Source organism: Neomonachus schauinslandi, chromosome X, assembly GCF_002201575.2.
Source record: "Neomonachus schauinslandi chromosome X, ASM220157v2, whole genome shotgun sequence".
NCBI lineage: Eukaryota > Metazoa > Chordata > Mammalia > Carnivora > Phocidae > Neomonachus > Neomonachus schauinslandi.
In genome coordinates, this window is record NC_058419.1 from 88663363 (window position 1) to 88688140 (window position 24778).

The 24778-nt window shown below is 45.4% G+C and overlaps 1 protein-coding gene across 1 annotated transcript in view; it reads left to right on the forward strand.

Moving 5' to 3' along the window:
• The first annotated feature begins 337 nt into the window (after positions 1-337).
• MAOB (monoamine oxidase B) overlaps positions 338-24778 on the forward strand; it is a 117732-nt gene continuing 93291 nt past the window's right edge. Inside the window, exon 1 of the mRNA XM_044911519.1 lies at positions 338-460. Coding sequence (XP_044767454.1) covers positions 415-460 — 46 coding nt within the window. The 5' untranslated portion in view covers positions 338-414. The remainder of the gene's footprint in view (positions 461-24778) is intronic.

Sequence of the window (24778 nt, forward strand, 5' to 3'; positions counted from 1 at the left end):
CTATTATTTGTATTGCTCCATTTGGGGGAGTAAGCGGGGGGTTGAAGGAAGCCATCCCCACGCGCCACCCTCCCAGCCCCCTCCCCCCGCCCACCAGCTGGATAGCGCACGAGGGAGGCGCGTGGGAAATAAAGATTGTGCAGGAGGCCGGGGGCTGAGGGCTCCTGGGAGGCCCCCTCCCCCCTCCCTCCTCCGCCCCCCCCCCTTGCAGGCCCCAGGTGATCTCTCCGCCCCCGGCGCCCGCCCTCCCCAGGTCCGGGCGGTGGAGCTGCGGGCGGGGGCGGGGCCCGGGGCGGGCGATATAGCGGCTGGGCGGCGGCGCTAGTGCGCGGGGGTAGCAGCGCGGCGGGCGGGGGCCGAGACCCAGACTGCCGAGCAGCGGGCACCGGGGAGGCCCGGAGCGGGGCGAGCGCCATGAGCCGCAAATGCGACGTGGTCGTGGTGGGGGGCGGCATCTCAGGTCAGTCGCGGCGGCGGCCCTCCTTCCTCCTCCTGCGCCCTGACAGGTGGCCGCCCGGGGGTGGGGGAGGGGTAGGCGCGCGGGCGGCGGAGGGCCGAGGGTCCTGGGGCGGGGGCGGGGGCGGGGGCTGGCCCCGGCCCGCCCCACCCCCGAGACTCTGCGCACTGGCGGGGATCTCGCGGGTCCCGAGCGCCGAGCATGGAGCCTCCCTCGCGGGCAGGATTTGGTGCGGTCCTGGACAGAAGCAGGGGGCTGAAAGTCTGGAAAGCTTGGGGCCCGGCTTTGCACTTCTCCCTCCGAAGGCTGCCAGGCCTACGCTTGGGAGAATTTTCGAGGCAAGGAGAAAGGGGGCCGGCAGGCGAGAGATTTCTACTAGGGGGTGACGCCAAGGTCCGTCACTTTTTCCAAGCAAAGATCAGTCCTTTGCTCCAACGTGACCTGGACGCTCTACGCCCTCGTTGGAAGCAGGCGTGCACCACAACGTGTTGTAATTCTGGTAGCAGGCAAACGACCTGGAACAGCTCCTGGGTCCGAAAGCAGGGGTTGGGCCCCCGGGGCGATCGATTGTCAAAGACCGGTCCTGAGCCTGCCTCTTTGTATTTCTGTGATTGTCATGGGTCTCTCTGGGGCAGCCGGTCCTTTGGGGCAAATAGCTCTTTTCCTCTCACCCCCCCTCCTCACTTAGAGCAGGATGAACAAGTTGGGTGAACAAGTCCAACAGGGCTGGAATGGAGAAACTTGACTCTGGCCTAGCCTATATGGGCAGGGTTGGGGACAGAGACCACTCTCTGAGACACAGAGACACCACAGGGCACAAAGACAGAAGCCAGAGGGAGGGATGGAGGTCAGTGGGGAAACTTACCCTCTGAGGAGGGCAGACCATGTGGGGTGAGGTTAGTGGGATTAAGCAATGCTCCCAGAACAGCCTAACAGAACCGTGGGGATGCTTAGGCCCAAATCCCAGGGTCTCCTGGTGCCTGCGGAGTAATTAGGACACCTCCCCAAACCATGGATGTGTTGGCCAACACTTGCCCTGGCCAGGTCTCAGGAGCAAGGTCAGTCCTTGCTCCCCGGGAGTGGGCAGGATAGAGGGGCCCTGACTCTGCTGGACCTGGTGAGTAAACCAAGGCCTTGGATGTTGGGTGCTGATCCTGGTTCTGTGCTGCTCCCTCCGCTCTAGGCCTCTCACCTCTGGGTCAGATCTCAGGCTACCACTTCTGTTTGTGGGGCCCTCCTGAGCTCACTCGTGCCAGACTCTGTGTCGGGTGCTGCAGGTACATAGATTCTTAGGCACAATGCATGCTAAGGTGGGTCAAGGCTATATCGATTCTCTTTCCTGTCAGTATTTTTGGCATTTTTCTCCTCTAGGAACTTGGACTTAAAAACATAGCTACCTAGGTGCTTTAGAAAATATTACTCAGTGCTTCTTGATGCTGCCTTGCATAACATCCCATCTTACAGAAACTGAAGGTTCTCTTGCCAGGCCCCCAAAGTCCTGCTTTTGCCCCAAGTCTAATGGATTCAGGTTTTTCTATTACGCCCCCCCCTTATTTTGCCCTTTCTGATTCATACTCCAGACCTTCAAGATCACTCAAATTAGTCATGTTGGACTCATTCAGGAAGGGTAGACCAGGGTTTGGCTATTTTTGCAAGCAGTGGTGAACCTCTGCATTCACCCTCAAACTCTCAAAAGAGGGGACAGGTGAATAGATCTGCCTTTTCTCAAGAACAGTACATGGGATAGGCATTGTTCTCAAAACCAAGAAAGCAGGGTTCTAAGGCCTTAACTCAATTACTTTATCTGCTGCATGAGGGCAACACCAATTAGTCATAGCTAGATTACTGGGTCATCGCAAGAATGGATCATATTGCTTTTGCCCTGGAAGGTTTGTCCATCCAGGAAAGGAGATGAGATACCCAAACAAAGACAATACAGGGTCGAAAGTGGTACATGCCACAAGAGGAATTTGTTCATTAATTCATTATTCATTCATGCAATGACCATTTACTTCCTGTTCCACATCCTATCCCGAAGGGAATAGAAGATGAATTATAAGGATGTTGCCCTGGGGGCATTCACAAGCTAATGTGGGAGACAGAGTCCTGAACAATAAATAGTCATGACCTCTGATAAGATGCTTTAGTGGTGCATGCACAAAGTCCCAGGGAAGGTGATTGGAGAGAATGTCGAACTCTGCCTGAGAAAAATCTGGGCAGACTTCACAGAGGAGGTGACATTTGAAGCAGGTCTTAAAGGATGAATAGGAGTTCAGTAGGAGACTAGATGTAGAAAGCCTTTGGAGCTGAGGAACAGCTGATATAAAATCACAAACTTGAAAGAACACAGTAGCACGTTTAGGAAACCTCGAGAACTTCGGTGTGGAGAATTGAGGGGGGGCGGGGTCTGGTGGGATGAATTGTAGGGAGGCTTGTACATCATCCCCAACAGGTTTAGTTCTTTGTGTGGTCAATGAATGAGTACTGAGGATTTTTCATTCACAGAGTGACAGGTGTCAAGTGACTGGAATATGGTGATGGTATTAGCAAGAAGAGGGACGTGACGGGGAAGAGCAGGTTTGGGAGAAGGATGAAGCACAGAGAGTCCGAGGTGCCGGGAGGACGCCAGGGAGAGATGTCTAGCAGGTGGAAATGCAGGGAGGAAGTTGGGCTCACAGATGCGGGCGGCGGCGAAGTTTTAGCTGAAGCCACTGAAGCAAATGAAATGAAGGAAACCAAGAGAGAGAATCGAGGACTCCCAGGACAGGCTGGGGGTGGGGGTGGGGGCGGTGGAAGGGAGGAAGGTGTTTCAGTCATTCTCTGTAGTTTGAGGAGGAAACAGATGCTGAAAGACACTTAGTTAACCTCACACCCTGGCTGAGATATCGTCTCCCAGGACTGCCCTCCTGAATCCCCCCTGGATTAGATGCCTCTGTTTTACTTTCCCCTGCCCCCTGGTTCTTCTCCAGGAGTTTGTAATGGTTCACTTTCCCCTCCACTAGGGCTGTGAGCCCTTGGAGCCCAGGGAGGTGACCTTTAACTTCACACCGACAAAGTAGCAATTGATTGGATCCAAAACTCACATTCGCCGATTTCCAAACCCTTTTGCATTTCCCGCCAAATCACACGGAGGGCGGGAGAGGGGGTCAGATTGGAATTTTAGGATTAGTAGGTGACCGCCACAGTGATGTACGTTTAGAAGTGCCTGAATTTGGCTCTGGTTTTTAAAATGTGTTAATTATTAAACTTGGGACCTTCTGCTAGCTCTCTGATAGTTTTTCAAGCCGTCAGCAAGTTTTAATTGCTCTCTTTAGATGAGCAATTAAGGGAGGTGCAGCTGGTTAATGTACAACTTTCTTTTTTGATGTTTGAAAAATTCCGGGGAAGTTGTGGAATAGCTTCTTGAGAAATGTGTGCGGCCTATAAATGCATACCTCCTGAAATCTCTTCTGCTGAAGGAGCAGGTGATCTCTGGGGTTTTGACAGAGTAACAGCACTTCCCACATGGAGCTGGAGGGCAGCATATTGTTTCTTGTCCTGTGTTTGGGTTGGTGAAACCATGGAAACTATCTTTTGCAATTCTGGAATGGCTCTTGCACAATCCTCAAAATAAAAGCTAATAAAAAAAAAAAAAAGGGAAATTCGAAGCAGAAAGGAGGACGTTTTTGCCAGGCTTGAGAAAAGAGATTCAACCATCTGAGGTTGGTTGGCACTTGGCTGAGATCCTGCAACAGTCAAAACCAGCCTGGCAGGTGATCTGTGTGGGCCAGGGGAGGGAGCCTGCTAGGGGCTGGTGGGCCGGGCCTGGGCAAGAGCTGTCGCAGATGGCCTATGAGGGATCATGAATTGAAGGATGCAGTAGGCGGATGTGGCCTGTTGTGTTAATGGCAAAACTTCATCTTCGCCTTTGATGAGGAAAGGCGGAGGACATCACTGGGGTCCTAGAACCCACCTGAATGTTCTGAAAAATAATGGTGTTACAGAAGTGCCTGGAAATCTGTAGATCCCTGTCAAAGAGAGGCTACAGAGAGAGAGCCAGCATGGCAGTGTGAAAACAATAGATACTTTAGTGTCACACAGGCTCATGAGGGATCCCATTTCCTACCCTTCCCTACTGTGTCACCAAAAAAGTTCCATCACCCCCCCCCCCCCCCCCCGGGGCCTCATCTTCTACATGAGACTCCTAATGCCTTTATCAGCACGAGGGGGCTGTTGCTAGGATGAGAAAGAATGTACGTGCCGGTTCATTACAGCTTCAGCTTATGCCTTTTGGAAAATATATCCTTGTTGAGTCGCTAGGATTTTTCAGTCTGCGAGAGAAGAAGCAGGCATTTCTGTGCGATCACTTCCTCCTCTTCACCCACTAAGGATTTTTCTTGCCGTGCGGCATTTATAAGATAGAAACAGGATGCGAGGTACGGGGGCCGGCATCAGTAGGGACCTGCCCGATTCCAGCCTCCTCCTGCCCCACCCCATCCCTTTACTCCCTCCAGTGAGGGGCCTCCCGAGCTCAGGCTCACCTGGGGCTCTGGGACTCACATATTCATCATCAGGAGAAACTTCGGCAGCCCCGGATCTGGCTATCAGCAGCACCCCAGCCTGGGTGTTCAGATTCTGACCCGGGCCTCATTCCAGCCACCTAACTCCTGTCTTCATTATAATCACAAATGTATGAATAGTACATGCAAATACTATTGATTCATGGAACAGGATTAATTGCTTATTAATAATAAATAATAACAAAGAGTTAGCATTTCGAGTGCTGTCCACACGCCGGGCAAGGCGTGAGGAGCTTGACTTTTCCCAGCAGCTCTGTGAGGGTTAAGAAAGCCAAAGCCTTGTACCTTCTGCCTGATTCTAATACCTGGGGCACATCGGTGGGAGGGGCCTGCCTGCTGGGCCACGTGGGCAGAGCCAGGCGCCACTAGGGGCATGATTTCTGAATCCTTCTATATCCTCCAGGTTTCGGGCTCAGCTTGGCCAGTATCCGTGGCAGCAATTTCCTCTGCTTCAGGCGGGGCGTTGAGGTCGAGGCCCCCCTGTCCTACAGGGCAGGGCTAGAGCTGACGGTTAAGATCGCGGCGTCTACCCTGGTTCCACCATGAATTAGCTGTGCCACCTTGAGAGACATTGGTAACCTTCCCATGTCTTCGTTTTCTCATTCAGAAGATAGGGATAAGCATGGTATCCACTTTGCAAAGCGGTGGAGAGGATTAAATGAGAAAATGCCTGCAAAGGGCTTGGCATCTGGCAAGCACACGGTAGACACTGGTTATCATTGTTCATCAGGCTGACAAATGGCCACTGACCACAGATGGATCTGCGCTGGCACCATGCCAGCCGACTCCACTGTCGAACTTCGGGTTGAGGAAATGGTTAGTGTCTGGGCATGCAGTAACACACACATACACACACACGCACACACATGCACACACATTCATGGACTATTATCCCATACAGGGATGCTGCCTCCCAGCCCTACTTTCTTGGCTTGTATATGATTTACTCGCACAGATAGATACAAGAAAGCCAGCAGCAAAATTTGAAGAACAATCTTAAACTCTAACTACTTTGAAGATATATGTGTGAGAGAGAAAGACGTGAGAAATTCTGACTGCAGAACGCATTTCTATTACAAACACTTCTCATGCATTTGGTGCCCGGCAGATGTTGATGTTAAGATCACCCCACTGTTACTCAGTTTGGCATTTGTTTCCTTGTTTGATTTCTTCTGCTTCCAGTGAAAATGTCATCTCAAGGAGCAGCTAGTTCCGGTCTGTTAACCTTTGCCCATTATCAGAGTGGGCCACTTCCTGTGTGACACGAACTTGGAATGTGTTTCGACATCGTTTGTTCACATTCCCGTGGCTGCAAATATGTACACATTGAGAGGATTTTAGTAATGCGGCCGATAATGGATGTTATCAAAATTGGTTTTAAAACACTACAGTTTGTAACTGAAAATCAGCTTGCTTTCGCGATTCCTGCATTTTTTTTAAAGATTTTATTTATTTATTTGACAGAGAGAGACACAGCAAGAAAGGGAACACAAGCAGGGGGAGTGGGAGAGGGAGAAGCAGGCTTCTCGCTGAGCAGGGAGCCCGATGCGGGGCTTGATCCGGGGACCCTGGGATCATGACCTGAGCTGAAGGCAGATGCTTATCTGAGCCACCCAGGTGCCCCTCCTGCATTTTTAAAAAATATTTTATTTATTTATTTATTAGAGAGAGAGAGAGCATAAGCAGGGAAGAGAGGAAGAAGCAGGTTTCCTGCGAGCAGGGAGCCCGATGCGGGGCTTGATCCCAGGACCCCGGGATCATGACCTGAGCCAAAGGCAGATGCTTAACCAACTGAGCCACCGAGACACCCCCTGTATTTTTGACAGTAAATACACAGGTGGCCCCTCCAGTCAAATTTATCCTATGAATGTGATGAGCTCATCTAATTTTAACTTACTTCTTTAACATTTTGGACCCGAGTTGCACTTCCATGTTCCTTTGACACACTAAAGTCCACAAAATGTTTCAGGCCAACTATTATTTCTCCAGATATCCATAATGACAACTAGTATGTTATCACCAAATTCGAATATGCTAGTACATTTCTTTATTCCTGTCAAGATTCACACTATATATGCATATGTGCTTGACTGATGAATATGGAATTCGAACTTCTACGGTTTGAATAACATTTAAAATTAGTGACTATTGGGGCACCTGGGTAATTCAGTCGGTTAAGCGTCTGACTCTTGATTTTGGCTCAGGTCATGATCTCAGGGTGGTGAGATTGTGTCCCACGTTGGACTCTGTGCTCCGTGTGGAGGCTACTTAAGATTCTCTCTCTCCCTCTCCCCCTGCCCCACCCCCCCCCCCCCCCCCGCTCGTGCTCTCTCTCTAAAAAATAAAAAAAAAGATTAGTGACTATTAAAGTATTACAGGTGACAAGACCATAGTGTAATGGCAGATGTCAGTCAGCACCTGGGACAAATGAAATGTGTACAGTTGCAGGTGACCCTGTATCGGAACTACCACTAACCAGTTTCATCTTTGGATTTTTATGACTATTTTACCTACAGTCTTACCAGTTTTAATTTCACTAACCTGTTTACTGACGTGTTTAAGCATCTGTGAACCCTCGTCTGAGCATAGGCTGGTCAAAATCCGGGACTTCGTGTGGTCTATGTCCCCATCTCTGGTGTTTAGCAAGGAACCCTGCCCACTCTAGCTCCCAGAAATGGAATCACATTGGTAGAATCCCTCCATCAGGCTCATGGGTCCTCCCAGGGCTTGGACCCAGAGAAAGTACGCTCCACAGCTAGAAACCTATAGAAAAAATGGAGCGAACCTTTCACCTTCTCAAGGAAGCAGGATAACCCAGAAGTTAAAGGCAAGGACTCTAGGGCTCTAGGGCTTAAGTTCAAATCCTCCCTCTATCCCTAAATGTGTAGCTTGGGTTATTTACCTACTTCCCCAGACTCCAGATCCTTGTTTATAAAGTGGAGTGAGGGCCCTGGGACTAACTCCTGGAATGGTCAGTCAGTGTTAACTCTGCCTTTTTTACAAGTCAACGGGCAGTATTTTTTTTTAAGAGATTTTATTTATTTATTTTAGAGAGGGGAGGAGCAGAGGGAAAGGGAAACAATCTCCAGCAGACTCCGTGCTGAGCGCAGAGCTGGACACGGGGCTCGATCCCAGGACCCTTTTCAACCTGAGTTGAAACCAAGAGTCAGATGCTTAACCAAGTGAGCCACCCAAGCGCCCCGTCAATGGGCAGTTATTAACTGAGGGGATCCTGGAAATATACAAGATCAAATACTCTTCTAAGTCCCAAAATGAGCCAAATTGAGAGGCTGTGTTCAGAATGAGTGTTTTTATCCCCATAGCAGAATGCTTTGGAGATTTTTTTAAAAGATTTTATTTGAGAGAGAATGCACACATGTGCGCGCATGAGAGAGAGAGAGAGAACACAAGCAGGGGAAGGAGCAGAGGGAGAAGCAGGCTCCCCGCCGAGCAGGGAGCCCGATGCGGGGCTCGATCCCAGGACCCTGGGACCATGACCTGAACCCAAGGCAGACACTTAACCGACTGAGCCACCCAGGCACCCCAGAATGCTTTGGAGATTTGCTCAGGTTAAATGTGCAGGATTGCCAATTTGGAAGGGCCTCAAGTTTGTTAAGGTTATCTTTTTAAGTAGTGTCCCTGCATAAAAGTAATTATTTCCCTTAAGAGAGGGGGTATTAATGGTATAAAATTCCTTTCTGATTAGGAACATCCAGGTCCCATAAATTTCTTTTTTTTTTTTTTTTAAGATTTTATTTATTTATTTGACAGAGAGCACAAGCAGAGGGAGAGGGAGAAGGAGAAGCAGGCTCCCCACAGAGTAGGGGAAGCCCTATGCAGGGCTCGATCCCAGGACCCCAGGATCATGACCTGAGCCAAAGGCAGTCACTTAGCCAACTGAGCCACCCAGGCGCCCTATCTTTTTTTTTTTTTTTTAAAGATTTTATTTATTTATTTGAGAGAATGAGAGAGAGAGAGCATGAGAAGGGGGAGGTTCAGAGGGAGAAGCAGACTCCCCGCCGAGCAGGGAGCCCGATGCGGGACTCGATCCCGGGACTCCAGGATCATGACCTGAGCCGAAGGCAGTCGCTTAGCCAACTGAGCCACCCAGGCGGCCCCCATAAATTTTTTACAAGCTAAAAAAAAAAAAAAGTTTGCTTTAATAGAATCATTGGTGACTGAAGATGGAAGCATTTTAATAAAGTTTCACCTCCTAGGGAGAACACCTGGTTTTCTGTCCCAGGAAAAGCACGCCAAGAGAGGCCAAAGGGCTGAGCCCAGGCCTCACAGCCACTTCTTTTGAATAAATTACTGTCCTGGGGGATGAACTCCCCACTTTATGAGTAAGTCCAATCGGAATAAGAACCTGACCGAATGGTGCTGGGCAGAAGGTAAAAAACACTAATATTTCCTGAGCACTGTTTCTACTTTCTATTTTCACGTTCACAGAATGGATCCATTTTCAGCTTCCTCAGTTAACTCAGTAAACAAAGGTACTGTAGAAAACCAAGTCCCAGGGGGCAATGTTTTTAAACGCCAGCATATGTTTATTTCCTGAAGAGAGGTACAGAAAGAGGGTTAAGACCAAGTTCTTACCCTCAGAACACTTAAAATACAGCCGGAGACAAAGCAATAAGGAACGATTAAAAATAATATGTAAAGGGGCGCCTGGGTGGCTCAGTCGTTAAGCATCTGCCTTCGGCTCAGGTCATGATCCCAGGGTCCTGGGATCGAGCCCCGCATCAGGCTCCCTGCTCAGCAGGAAGCCTGCTTCTCCCTCTCCCACTCCCCCTGCTTGTGTTCCCTCTCTCGCTGTGTCTCTCTCTGTCAAATAAATAAAATCTTCAAAAAAAAAAATAATATGTAAGTTTCGTATAACACCTAGTGTTCCACAACTAATGAATTGTTGAACACTACATCAATTAATGATGTTGTATTATATGTTGACTAATTGAACATAATAATAAAAAGAATAAGATTAATATGTAAGTGAACTCCTTACTGTGGAACCCAAGGCCTAAGTTGGATAGAAGAAATCATTGAAGACCCAAGGAGTTGGAGAAGGCGTCATTAAGGGAATGAGATGTGAACAGGTGCTTGATGAACAGTCAAGGTTTGGGTGGGTAGACAAGAAGAGAAAGGTTTTAAAGGTCGGAGGAATAAAACAAATCATAGAGCTATAGGCTCCAGTTAACAGCTAGTATTTCTATTCATAGGAAGGTAGAAAGCCCAGCAAGGCAAGAATAATAGGATGGGGAGATGTGGATAATAAAGTTAGTAGAAGGAGGGCAGGATCAAACAGTGAGACATTGAAAAGCCAAGTGATGGGGTGCCTGCCTGCTTCAGTGGGTAGAGCATGTGACTCTTGATCTCAGGGTTGTGAGCTCGAGCCTCGCTTTGGGTGTAAAGATGACTTAAAAATAAAATCTTAAAAAAAAAAAAAAAGCCAGGGGGAGCCTTGCTTCTCCCTCTCCCTCTCCCTCTGCCTCTGCTGCTGCCCCTGCTTGTGCTCTCTCTCTGTCAAATAAATAAATAAAAAATCTTAAAAAAAAGAAAAGCCAAGTGAATAGATAGGTTTTCTGTGGTTGGAAAGAGGGAGCTGTTGAAAATTTTTGCTGTAAAGATAAGGTGGCCAGGTATGAGCCTGACAGGTGGAGGAGGGTAACCGAGGAGCCAGAGAAGCCAGGAAATGGGTAGAAATTCTGGAACAGGTTGAGAGGTGACCGGCTGCTGATAATGAATTGGGTAATCCTGATTCTTAAGGGTAGTTGCAAGAGAAAGTGGGAGAGGGGAGGCAAGGATGGAAGAAGGCCTTCAAAGGCACTTTGCTTTCTTCTGTTTTGCTGAGAGCCTACCCAAGAAAGGAAGTATCACAAAAATAGTAATTCATGTTTTCCCTCTGAGGTTTTATAACTGGAATTGAAGGACGTGACTGTATTTAAAATTTTCCTCTTTTTTTGAGATTAAATCAAAGAGTTTTCTGCCCAAGGGCTGTGATCCAGCTTACTCAGTAACAAACACACATCTTGGGCAGTCTCAAACACAAAGTGAATAGTTCATCCTATTTGTTATGTCAAAGTTGTCACTGAAACCTACTGTTTTGTGAAAGAGGGCAAAATCAGAAAGCACCTTCAGGTAGGAATGACCTTTCAAATGTTAGCCATGTTACCATAGTCCCTGTTTAATGATACCTCAAGTGGTACCTCTAGTTAATTTCCACTTTATGTCAGAAGGTTAAGATCTTGACCTGATGTTCATCATCTCTTCCGTAGGACATTTTTTACTCTAGCCACATCTTCCTCCTCAACATTTATCAAAATTGCACAATGAGGAAAGTGTCCTGCTAGATCCTTAATTTTATTTGCTGTCCTTCCAGCCTGAATAACCACTCCCCTTTTGGATTACCTCTCAAACATTTCCAATGATTCTTTTATGTTGAATTTGTAATCCTGACCCCCATGTTTTGGAGTTGGAGCTACTTTTTTATTCCTGTGATTCCAGCCGTGTTTCTGTCTTTAATTGTCTTTATAATTCTGTCTTTTTTTTTTTTAAAGATTTTATTTATTTATTTGACAGAGAGAGACGCAGCGAGAGAGGGAACACAAGCAGGGGGAGTGGGAGAGGGAGAAGCAGGCTTCTCGCCGAGCAGGGAGCCCGATGTGGGGCTCTACCCCAGGACCCTGGGATCATGACCTGAGCCGAAGACAGATGCTTAACGACTGAGCCACCCAGGCGCCTCTATAATTATGTCTTTAATTCCATCTCGCTTCTTTGGGTTATTTTTCAGTTTTCTACATTAAAGCAATGAGCTCTTTAGAAAAGCTTTTGTTATTCAACAGAACCCCTTTTTCGTATGATTTAGGATAAAGTAAAAAATTAATAAGCAAATAATTTAATAACCAAAATTCCCTCAAAAATTTTTTAAAATTTTTTTTAAAGATTTCATTTATTTATTTGAGAGAGCGAGCACGAGTGAGGTGAGGGGGCAGAGGGAGAAGCAGACTCCCCGCTGAGCAGGGAGCGCAGTGCGGGGCTTGATCCCGGGACCCTGGGATCATGACCTGAGCCGTAGGCAGGCGCTTAATGGACTGAGCCACCCAGGCACCCCTCCCTCAACAGTTTTTAAGAAGAAAGGCTACTGATGTAAATGAAAGATGAAATCACAGGGGTGCTTGGGTGGCTCAGTTAGTTGAGCATCTGAATCTTGATTCCGGCTCAGGTCGTGATCCCGGGGTCCTGAGATAGAGCCCCACTCAGCTCGGGGAGTCTGCTTGTCTCCCTCTCCCTCTGCCCCTCCCCCTGCTTGCACATGCACACATACTCTCTCTCTCTCAATGTCTCTTAAATAAATAAATAAATCTTAAAAAAAAAAAAGATTCTATCTCTCCCCCTTCCACTGCTCTTCCCCCCCCAAGCATGCGTGCACACTCCCTATCTATCCCTAAAAAACAAAACAAAACAAACAAAAAAGGAAATCACACAAAAAAAAGAAAGATGAGGGGCGCCTGGGTGGCTTAGTCGGCTGGGCGGCTGCCTTCGGCTCAGGTCATGATCCCAGGATCCTGGGATCGAACCCCGCATCGGGCTCCCCGCTCAGCGGGAAGCCTGCTTCTCCCTCTCCCTCTGCCTGCCACTCTGCCTACTTGTGCTGTCTCTCTATCTCTCTGTCAAATAAATAAATAAAATCTTTAAAAAAAAAAAAAAGAAAAGAAAGATGAAATCACATTTTTTTCTTGGCGATTTATAGTTTAAGGAAGTTTTTTGGAGACATGGGAACGTTTTTTAGTAACACAAATTGTAGAAATAATACGTATTTATTATGAACATTGTAAATTGCAGAAAAGGACAAAAAGAAAATGAAAATCACCCATAATTGATCCCCACCAAAAACACCTCTGTTACTAATGTCACCTATTTTTTTTTTTTGCGCATCACCTATTGAATCTGTTTATTTGTTTTAAATACATAATAACATGACTGCTTCATCATCTCTTAAGTGCTCTCTTCCCATAAGATAGTGGTACCTTTATATTTCTTCATAGGATTGTATTTATTTAAGCAACGTCCTATTGCTAAAGATTTGTATTTCCAAACTTCTGCTGTTTTAAACAATGCTATTATGAACATCCTTATACCTAAACCATTGTGCATAATTCTGATTATTTCTTTGGGAAATTTCTAGAAATAAATGCTGGGCATCCTTTGAAGGCCTTTAATTATTATTGCGAAATTGTCATTCCCAAAAGAATTTTTACCAGTTTACTTTAGGGGGGAATTGTAATAATGGGCTTCTTAGTTACTTCAACAGGCAACCAACAATCCCCCCTGCCCCCGGCACAATACAGAGAAAGCCATGGTTCTTTACCAGTTCGTAGTGGTCATTTAATGAAGTTGTAGGGACTAGAAAGTACAAATGTCTTCAGCTTTGTAAAATTTCCGTAGTGGCAAGTAAATTTTGCCCTCTGCAACTGGTTTTTGCGATGAGTGCTTTATGCCTGCCATTATTATATTTTTTATAGTACTTCTAATTTTTTGGATGCCATTTATCCCGTGCGTCCAGAAGTTTGACATCACTAATTAGATAATTCTGTTGTGCTTCAGTGCAGAAAAGAAAATAGCCCTGTAACAAATCGTTTTCTATGATTAATTATTTTTACCCATCTAGATAAGACATGGGTATATAGCCTTTGTCCACAGTCTATTGTTAACAGAGGATCACACAGCTGTTTCATGTTTTACATTTTAATTTCCTCTCTAGTTTGCATTCCAATCTAGATTTTAGTTTATTTGGGAGTCCTGTAAGGTACATTTGACTGTTTCAGAATAGCCCTTTCAGGCTACGCCAGTTAGTCAAAATCAAACAGCCCTTGTTAAGCACTGATGATAAGCACAGACAAAGGTGTACGTGCATATGAGCTCTTCAGTTCGTCAAATGTGTTTTCCCATCCTGTTGTTCTGCAGGGCAGAAAAAGAAGGTCAAGTTTGCTCATTCCTTGATGAATTCGTTCATTCAATAAAGGCTTATCGAATGCCCTATTTACCAAGCATTGAGCTGGCGTGGGAATAGACAGATGGGTAATACATGTTTCCATCTTTGAGGGGTACACTAAGCAGACAGAGACGCATACAGGTGAATGCTCGGAGGGGTGGTGGGTGCTGAGAAAGATACGTGCATCTGATTCATTTGCCAGAGAGGAGAGGAGGACGAGAGCGTCACTTCAGGGCCTCAAAGAACCTGAAGGAACATTTAGTGAGAGGATTTATTGGAGAGTTAATTGGCCAATTCAAATATTTGTCCTTAAAATAGAGCTCTAAGTGGTTGAAATTTAAATCTGCACTCTAATATACACAGGCCATTGAGACTGCAGTTTCGCTCTTCTTACTGTTGGCCCTAAAATGGCAGCGTGGTGGATGCCATTTGGCTGCCCGAACCCCCTTCGGGGCAGTTATTCCCCCACCTGCTGAGAGTGTTGACTGCCTGTTGGCTCCCTGCGGAGTCCCTCTCTGGAAATTGCCCTTGACTGAGGGGAGCCGACTCACCCAAGAGCATGCCCCTTCCTTTGGGGGCACCCTGCAACAGATGTGGGGGTATGGAGGCCTGGCCCCCTTGCCTCACTTCAGGACAGCTCTGACGGGCCCTCTCAGCTCTGGAGCTTCCTGTGGAATTGACTGAGGCCTCTGTCGTGACTGCATCTCAGTTCAACTCCTCTCTCTGACCAGTCCTCCTTCCCTTACTTCTTGACACCCGTTGAACCCTGATGAAGCTCCTAGTGCGGATTTGCCTCAGAGGCTGCTGGCCCTGGACCCTAATCTAGATAGACAAGAGTTGAACAGTATTTTTGTTCTGCAGATCACAAGATGTTCTAACCATGAAGTTTGCGTCAGTTGGAGGCAGAGGCCCAGGGAGAGTGCTGAGCCTCATCAGTTCTGGATCTTTTAGGTGCTCTGAATCCCCAGAACAGGGTGGAGGGTGAGGGCTGACCTTTACAAGCCCAAACAAGCTCCAGGGAATCTAATTCTCTTACCACTCTGTGAGCTGATTTAGAGCTGAGATTCACAGCCTCTTACCTGGAATTGCTACAAATACAGATCTCTTCCTTTATCGGAAACATTTGTGGCAGGGTAACCAAGGGATAAATTATGGAACAAACAACCATAATCTGTGAAGACTAGACACAGAAGGTCACGGACTGCCTGTCTATCCCAGGCTACCATTTTGGGCCCAGCTCAGATTCTGGGTTCTTGGCAAAATCGTACTGTTGGTGCACACCTCTCTTCTTCCCGTAATCCTGCTACTATTTTATGCAGCTTCCTGTAGGATTTCTCACAGGGAATTGAAGATACTAAAAGTGATTGTAAACATGGGCAACAGAATCCAAGATGGGCCAGGGAGAAAGTGAGGGAGCTGGTTGGTAGCGTTTGAGTGGAGAGGTTAACAGGTTGTCGGTCTTTGGTCAAAGGACATTCATCATAGAGGGGTCTGACAAATGAACTAGAAAGATCGTGATTGTGAAGGAGTGTGTTGTAGAGTTTTCACAGGTAACTTTTTGACTGTACTTCTTGGAAATGACCACTGATAGCATTTAAATGAGTTACAACATTTTGGATTGGCATGTCCAAAGATACGCTTCTCTGTGCAATTGAATAGATGATTTAAGAGGAGAAAGAGAGAGAGAAAGATCCTGTTCTTCCCATGCCCCAGCAAGCCAAACCTTACAGAGCTAGACTATTAGTATTACGATGACATTAACACTTTGAGGATTCTGTTCTCTGATTGAAAAAAAAAAAACAAAGCACATTACTTATGGAAATATCTATAAAAGGAAATTGTAGGCTAGTTTCTAATCCTGTGATGCAGCCCCTTATGTTTGCTATCTACCCCAAATCTTGGCTGGTAGCATGCTGATCTCTTTCTATCTGCTGTTAGTCTCTCATTTAGAAAACATGAAGTGAGTGCCTTCTCCGTGCTAGATGCCAGGAATGAACATCAGGAAAAGGTTCCAGCTTAACACACGCACACACACGAGAGAAATGAGATGGAATTACATTTCCTGTGCCTATTCATTGTTGGTTGCGCATACCAAAAAAAAAAAAAAATGTGCTTTTTAAATAAAGGAAGCCTCTGTGTATCTTTACAGAGCTCACCTTTGGGCCAAGTCAGAATGGATGCTGAGATGACTCTGGTTTTGGTTTCTGGGTGCTGTGTCATCTGCTAGTTTTTTTCAGGCCTACTCGTAGGTGGTATGATCATTTTGGCCTTCTGAGGGGTGAAATATACATGCTTTTTTTTTTTTTTCATCGGAAATCGGGCTGCATGCAGGAGCGGCCAGAGTCTGAAAGGAAATCACATGGTCCCAGTTGATAAAAGGCAGAACATCCAAAATACACTGCCTGTGATCTGCTTTTCTCCTCTTGTTCCTTTCTCTCTGATATCGTGGAAAATGTGTCCAAGGGGAAAATGAGTTTTCTGTAGATAAATCAGTCTGCTGGTCCACAATATTGAGCTTCCAGCAGACAGGTCTGAGAAATGGAAAAAAGTACAAAGAGGTTAAGATGACTCTAAGGTGGGGTGGGGAAAGCAAAAACATTTTGTTGCAGAAGAAAAATCATTTGGGACTTGGGCTTGCTTTTTTCCTGGGTTTTAGTTGTCAAACAAAAACTATGAAAAGCTGGTAAAAATGACAAAACATTTTTTTCTCCTCCTGTGTTCTTTTAAAGGTACGTTTCAGGAAACCTGTCTTTTTAAATCTGGGTCCCTTCCCTCTGGATGAATTCCTTTGAAAGGAATTTGTGGGTTTCAAGATTGCCAGAGAGTAAGTTTAAAATCAATCTTTAAAATTAAAAGCATTAGTGAATTTTAGTTTCCAGTGAAGATATATATAGATAAAGATATATATATGTCGGCTAACATGTTTGAATCCCTTTTCTTTGAAAACAGGGATTGGAAAAAAATATGAGCACTTAGAATTTAAACCCTTCTTCAAACCACGCACTCTATCTGCAAACTCTTGGCATCAGTTTTTAATATTTTTCACATACAATGAAGACTTCAGTGATGATGAAAAGGGACTTCTGCAAATAATTTGCAAAGTGAGAGCTTATTCAATCTCGCTGCTAGAATAATTGCAGCTATGGGTGAAGAACAAACCAAAAATACATATGCAAAATGTAGAAATAATATCTGCCCGATATTTCTCAAGGACCTCGGTTGCATGTAATTCTAGTACGCATGAGAAAGGCAATATTAGGTTTTTCGTTCTCAACAAATCCATCCTTCCTATAAGGTGGTATGTGCAATATATTGATCTGTGTACTTTTACATTAAGTGGAAGGTCAGAAAGAGATGAGGAACAGAAACACAGGTTGAGAGCTTGTATTTCTCTCACACTGTTATTTGTCTGGTTGGATATTTTTTGCTACATCTTTGGCATCTGAGCTTTGTGGTACAGAGCAGTATGGGGTATTTGGCCCCTGTAAACTCTTACTCAACTATTAGTATTTCCCGAAGTAGTTCCCACAATCTAAGGAAAGATTTTCCATCTTCTCGTGCTATGTATTAACTGGACATTTGAAGACATCACTTCTTTTCTTTTTTCTTTTTTTTTTTTGTTTGAGAGAGAGCGAGAGAACAAGCACAAGCAGGGGAAGCAGCAGAGGGAGAGGGAGAAGCAGGCTCCCCACCGAGCAGGGAGCCCGATGTGGGGCTCGATCCCAGGACCCTGGGATCATGACCTGAGCTAAAGGCAGATGCTTCACCGACTGAGCCACCCAGGCGCCCCGACATCACCTCTTTTCATCCCCTCCATTCCAAGGTCCTGCTTCCCTCCCACCTGTCTGGCTTCTCCTTCAGTATCCTTGGCCGACTCCTACTTGCTTCACCTCCAGTGTTCCCTGTTTTGGGAAACCGAACCACTTTCAGACTAGTTTTTAAGCCAAGCCCCTTGCCATTTGTACCAGACACTGTGGGATCCCCACATCGCCCCTCAGCACCCATTTCTGTATACAGGGACCTAGAGCTTCTGACTACCTTAAGTCTTTGCTTGGGGCCTTTCTCTGGCCACTGGAGCCCCCCCACCCCCCCGCCCCGACCTTGGCTCCAACCCAGGATGGGCCAGCAATGCACTGGGGTTAATGTCCCCAGGAGCAACCATCTGCTCCTAGGACTGACATGCCAAATGACCTGGATTCTTCACCTGTCAGTTGGAATGACTGAGGCATGTTCTACATGGTCACCCAGAGCTCCCCTCCAGTGGAATGGAGCCCCAGTTGCCCACAGTGGCAACCTCTCCATACTACGCCCCTCATCCCTACCTTCCCTTCCTTGTCTCACCTCCCCGGAGCCTGTGAGGGCTTCTTGAGATCGCTTCCCAAATAAACTAGTGGCATCCAACTCCCCTGTTTCAGGGTCTACCTTTGGATACTAGATACTAGCTATTTTCTTCTCTTCTCCCCTTATTACTCCTAAAGCCCTGTTAGTTCCAGTTTTAAAATGTAGGTCAGACCAGTGCACCTGACCCGTCTCCATGCCCCCTCCTGATCTGGGGCTCCTCACGTGGACCACTGTTGTTCCCAGAGTCTGCTCATTTGCATCCTGCCATTCGGTCCAGTCCTCTCTGCTCCGTGTTTTTTTTTTTTTCTTTTTTATCATGATGAAATCTAGACAACATAAAATGCACCAGTTGAACCATTCTTAAGGGTACAGTTCAGCCGCATGAAGGACATCCACACTGTCACGCAACCATCACTACCATCTATCCCCAGAATTTTGTCATCATCCTAAGCTGATGTCCTATCCCCATTAAACATGGATTCCCCATTCCTTGCTCTCCTCAGCCCCTGGCAACCCCCATCCTGCTTTCTGACCCCCACGAATTTGACTACTTGGGGAACTTCATATGAACGGAATCATACAGTATTTGTCCTTTTATGTCCTTTTATGGCTTCTTTCACTTACCATAATATCTTCAAGGTGTATCTGCCCAATTCGTTCTTACACTAAAGGAAGAATAACTTGGTTTTAATGAGGAAAAAATTCAACTTTTGATATTTTTAAGCCACAAAAAATGTTTATGGCCAGAAGCGAAGCAAATGAAGTCGTTCCAATACAAAGCTAATTATCCGTTGGCCTTCCCCCCATCCTAACCCTCCTGAGGTGACCCCTATTAATAGCCTGGCATGTATTCTTCCAGACTGTTCTCCTGGCAGGGCAATCTTTCTAAAATACAAGTCTTAAGAGGTTACTCCTCTGCTTCACACCCTTCAGTGGCTTCCATTAACCCCAGGATTAAGTCCAGAATGATGACTGTGGCCCAGACACACTGGAGGCCCGACCCCTGCTTACCTCAGTAACGTCATCGGCCACAGGTGTCTTGGCTCTGCAGCCACACCGGCCCACGGTCACGTCCTCGAATAATCTGCCTCAGGCTCTAGCCTTTGTACTTGCTCTTCTCCACATGGAATCTCTTTCCAGCTCTTCTCCCCCCCACCTGCCACTTTGATGACTCTTGACCATCTTTCAGAGCTGACTTTCAAACTCATTTTTGGGGGCGCCTGGGTGGCTCAGTCATTGAACTTCTGCCTTCGGCTCAGGTCATGATCACAGGGTCCTGGGATCGAGCCTCGCATCGGGCTCCCTGCTCAGTGGGGAGTCTGCTTTAACTCTCTGCCCCTCCCCCACCCCACGCTTACTCTCTCTCAAATAAATAAAATCTTTAAAAAAAACTCATTTTTTTTTTAGATCTCCATATCTGACAGCCTTGTGCAAACTACACTGTGCTCCCCAATTCTACTCTCCCCTGGCATCTGTTTTTACACCTTTTCTGTCCTCCCAACTATAAGCTGCAGGAGGGCAGGCACTCTGTCCCACACCACCTCGGATGGTGCCTCTACCTCACGGATTCACAGTCAATATTAATTTGTTTATTGACTCTTTCCTTACGAACTACACAAACAACTTTGGTTTTAAATTGCATTTGTACCTTTCTGTGTTGCCCCCCTCTTGGGAATTACTTTAATATAGTTTTTCTGATGGGTGCCTAGTCAACCCATCATAAAAGTATTAAACCACCTAGTTGTAGGAAATTATCTCTTTCATGAACGGAATGTCCTCACTTGCCCTGAGTTTTCTTGTCCAGTTTTCGACATCCGGGTTCTCAGCACTTATCTGATGGCGAATCTTCCATGTTTCAGACCACAGTTCCTTATCTGCGCTGCCCAAATGCCCAGAACTCTGAACGTTGAAACTGTTTTCTAGAGCTTTCAGCAAAAACCTGACCAGAAGTGATGTGTCGTGTTTGCTATTAGTCATATGTTTGACTGCAGGCATAATCAGATGATTTCAAGGCGGTTGTCCCAGCTCTCGCTAGGGCTGTCCCATAATATATTCCTCAGTACTGGGTTGTCCCTCTAAAATCTGAAAATAATTGAAGTTCTGAAATGCATTTGGTTCCAAGGGTTATGGATCGGGGAAGCCTTTTATTTTTATTTTTATTTTTTTTAAAGATTTTATTTATTTATTTCACAGAGAAAGAGAGAGTGAGAGCAGGAACACAAGCAGAGGGAGAGGGAGAAGCAGGCTCCCCGCTGAGCGGGGAGCCCGATGTGGGGCTCGATCCCAGGACCCTGGGATCATGACCTGAGCCGAAGGTAGACGCTTAACAACTGAGCCACCCAGGCGCCCCAAGGGAAGCCTTTTAAAATAGGAAGTAGAAGGGTGTCATACGTTGAAAAATAAAATACCGAAAATGAGACGGTCATATGCTGTTATGTTCATCGAGAAGTTTTTCTTTGCTGGTTGGCGGTTTGTTGGTAATGCATGTGGCTCATGTTCTCAGAAAAGACCTGACTATTCTCACCGAATTTTCAGCAAAAAGTTAATACGTGGGAGTGCCAATAAAGGTTCTCAATTTTAAGCTTTTGATACTTTTATGGCACGTTTCCATGGCGTCTGCTTTTCTGTCCCTCTGAGTAGGGCCATCTTGTAAACAACCCCAGGGGTGCCTGGGTGGCTCAGTCGGTGAAGCGTCTGCTGTCAGTTCGGGTCATGATCTCAGGGTCCTGGGGTCGAGCCCTGCATCGGGCTCCCTGCTCAGCAGGGAGTCTGCTTCTTCCTTTGCTTCTGCCTCCTCCCTTCCTCATGTGCGTGCTCTCTCTTTCTCTCAAATAAATAAATAAAATAAAATAAAAATAAACTGAACCTCAGGGGGAAAACTCTCCCTATTTAAGATGGGCCACAGCTATTATGGCAGTTTAGGGAAAAATCAGCATTATTTGTGAACACAAGTCAACAAGATCTGAATTCTAAAGCCATCTCTCTGTGTTGGCTAAACATAACCACAGAAATTTTCTTTTAATGACTTGACCAATTACCATTTCAGACCTTTCTACTGGGGCAAGATACGAGTATTAGTTGAGAAGGGAAGAAAGAGTAATGTGTACGGCGGCTTGGGTTTCCCTAGAAGCTGACCCCGAGACGGAATGTGAGTGCAAGTAATTTATTTGGGAAGTGATCCCTGCAAACCCCAATAGAAGTTGGGAAAGGGTGATTTTGAAGCCTGTTTCCCCTGTCGGTGACCAGAGCTCGATCCTGCCGGGAACCTTGGAGAGACCATTGTAGGGTTCTCTTCAGGTATCTCCACTGAGGTGTGAGGCAGCTGGGGCACTTAACGGGCTAGGGGGCGCCTGTAGCCAGAAACATGCCTGGGGCGGAGTCAGTCACTGGCTCAAGTAGGAGCTGATGAGGAGGGTATGCGGGTGGGGCATCCATAACACCTTCTGCAACATCTTTCGTTAAAACTGACTCTGGGAATCAAACTGAGGGTTTCAGAGGGGAGGGGGGTGGGGGGATGGGTGAGCCCACTGATGGGTATTAAGGAGGGCACGTATTGCATGGCGCACTGGGTGTTATACGCAAACAATGAATCATGGAACACTACATCAAAAAATAAAATAAAATCTCCTTTATTTCATTAAAAAAAATAAAACCTCAAAATACCTTTAAAAAGTAACAATAATAATCATGATAAACCTTATTGAGTTCTGAAGTTTCATCTTAAATTTTTTTGTTAACCTTTTAATTTGAATCCCAGAAGAGGTAACATATGGTGTTATGTCAGTTTCAGGTGGATGATATAAGGATTCCCATACATCACCCAGTGCTCGTCAGGACAAGTGCCCTCCTTAATCCCCATCCCTTATGTCACCCATCCCCCCACTCCCCTCCCCTCTGGTAACCATCAGTGTGTTCTCTATAATTAGGAGTCTGTTTCTTGGTTTCTCTCTTTCTCTTTCTCTTTCCCTTTGTTTCGTTTCTTAAATTTCACATATGAGTGAAATCATATGGTCTTTGTCTTTCTCTGACTTATTTCAGTTCATATTATACTCTCTAGGTCCATCCATGTCATTGCAAATGACAAGATTTCATTCTTTTTTATGGCTGAATACTATTCCATTGTATATATATATACACCACATCTTCTTTATCCATTCATCTATTGATAGACACTTGGGCTGCTTCCATAATTTGGCCTCTGTAAATGCTGCTGCAATAAACATGGGGGTGCATGTATCCCTTTGAATTAGTGTTCTTGTATTTTTGGGGTAGATACCCAGTGGTGCAATTACTGGATCATAGGGTAGTTCTATTTTTAACTTTCTGAGGAACCTCTATACTGTTTTCCAGAGTGGCTGCACCAGTTTGCATTCCCACCAACAGTGCAAGAGGATTCCCCTTTCTCCACATCCTTACCAGCACTTGTTGTTTCTTGTGTTTTTTATTTTAGTCATTCTGACAGGTGTGAGGTGATATCTCATTGTGGTTTTGATTTGCATTTTCTTGATGGGAAGTTGTGATGAGCATCTTTTCATGTGTCTGTTGGCCATCCGGATGTCTTCTTTGGAAAAATGTCTGCTCATGTCTTCTGCCCATGTTTTAGTTGGATTATTTGGTTTTTTGGGTGTTGAATTGTATCAGTTCTTTATCAGTTTGGGATACCAGCTCTTTATCGGGTATGTCCTTTGCAAATATCTTCTCCCACTCAGTAGGTTGTCTTTTAGTGTTGTTGATTATTTCCTTCACTGTGCAGAAGCTTATATTGATGTAGTCCCGATAGTTTATTTTTGCTTTTGTTTCCCTTGCCTCAGGAGACATAATTAGAAAAATGTTGCTACAGCCCATGTCAGAGAAGTTACTGCCTGTATTCTTTTCTAGGATTTTTATGGTTTTGGGTCTCACATTTAGATCTTTAATCAAGTTTATTTTGTGTAGGAAAGTGGCCCAGTTTCATTCTTTTACATGTTGTTGTCCAGTTTTCCCAACACCATTTGTTCATTTGTTGAAGAGACTGTCTTCTCCCCACTGTATATTCTTTATTCTTTTGTCAAAGATTAATTGACCATATGATTGTGGGTTTCCTTCTGGGCTCTCTATCCTGTTCCATTGATCAATCTATGTATCTATTTTTGTGCCAGTACCATACTGTTTTGATTACTACAACTTTGTAATATACCTTATTGTCTGGCATTGTGATTATCTCCAGTTCTGCTCTTCTTTCTGAAAATTGCTTTGGCTATCTGGGGTCTTTTGTGGTTCCATACACATTTCAGGATTATTTGTTCTAGTTCTGTGAAAAATGCTTTTGGTATTTTGATAGGGATTGCATTAAATGTGTAGATTGCTTTGGGTAGTATGGACATTTTAACGATATTTGTTCTTCCAATCCATGAGTGTGGGATATCTTTCAATTTGTTTGCATCATCTTCAGTTGCTTTCATCAGTGTTTTATAGCTTTCAAAGTACAGGTCCTTCACCTCTTTGGTTAAGTTTATTTTTACATATTTTATTATTTTTGGTGCAGTTGTAAATGGGATTGCTTTCTTAATTTCTTAATTTCTGTTGCTTCATTATTAGTGTATTGTCTTAAATTTTTTAGTAACAGCTTTATTGAGATATCCTATACATATATATACACACACAAATAGAAAATTCACATACCATACAATTCATTCATTTAAATTATGCAATTTAATGGTTTTTAACATATTCACAGGGTTGTATAATCATGAATCCAGTGCAACTTTTGAACATTTTTGTCTCCCTGAAAAAAACTCTACACCCATTACGGTCATTCACTATTTCCCAACACCATACCACCACCACTGAAACCCTCCTGCCCCATCCCCTGACAGCTACTAATATACTTTCTGTCTCTAGGTATTTGCCTGTTCTGGACATTTCATATAAATGGAATCATACCAAACATGACCTTTTGTGTCTGGCTTTTTTTCTTTCTTTTTTTTTTAAGATTTTTTTATCTATTTATTTGACAGAGAGAGACACAGCAAGAGAGGGAACACAAGCAGGGGGAGTGGAAGAGGGAGAAGCAGGCTTCTCGCCAAGCAGGGAGCCCGATGCGGGGCTTGATCCGGGGACCCTGGGATCATGACCTGAGCTGAAGGCAGATGCTTATCTGAACCACCCAGGTGCCCCTCCTGCATTTTTAAAAAATATTTTATTTATTTATTTATTTGAGAGCATAAGCAGGGAAGAGAGGAAGAAGCAGGTTCCCTGCGAGCAGGGAGCCTGATGCGGGGCTCGATCCCGGGATCCTGGGATCATGACCTGAGCCGAAAGTAGACGCTTAACGACTGAGCCACTCAGGCGCCCTGGCTTTTTTTCAATCAGCATAATGTTTTCTTTCCTTTTTTTAATATCTTACTTTATCTAAATTCAATTAATTAACATACGGTGTATCATTAATTTCAG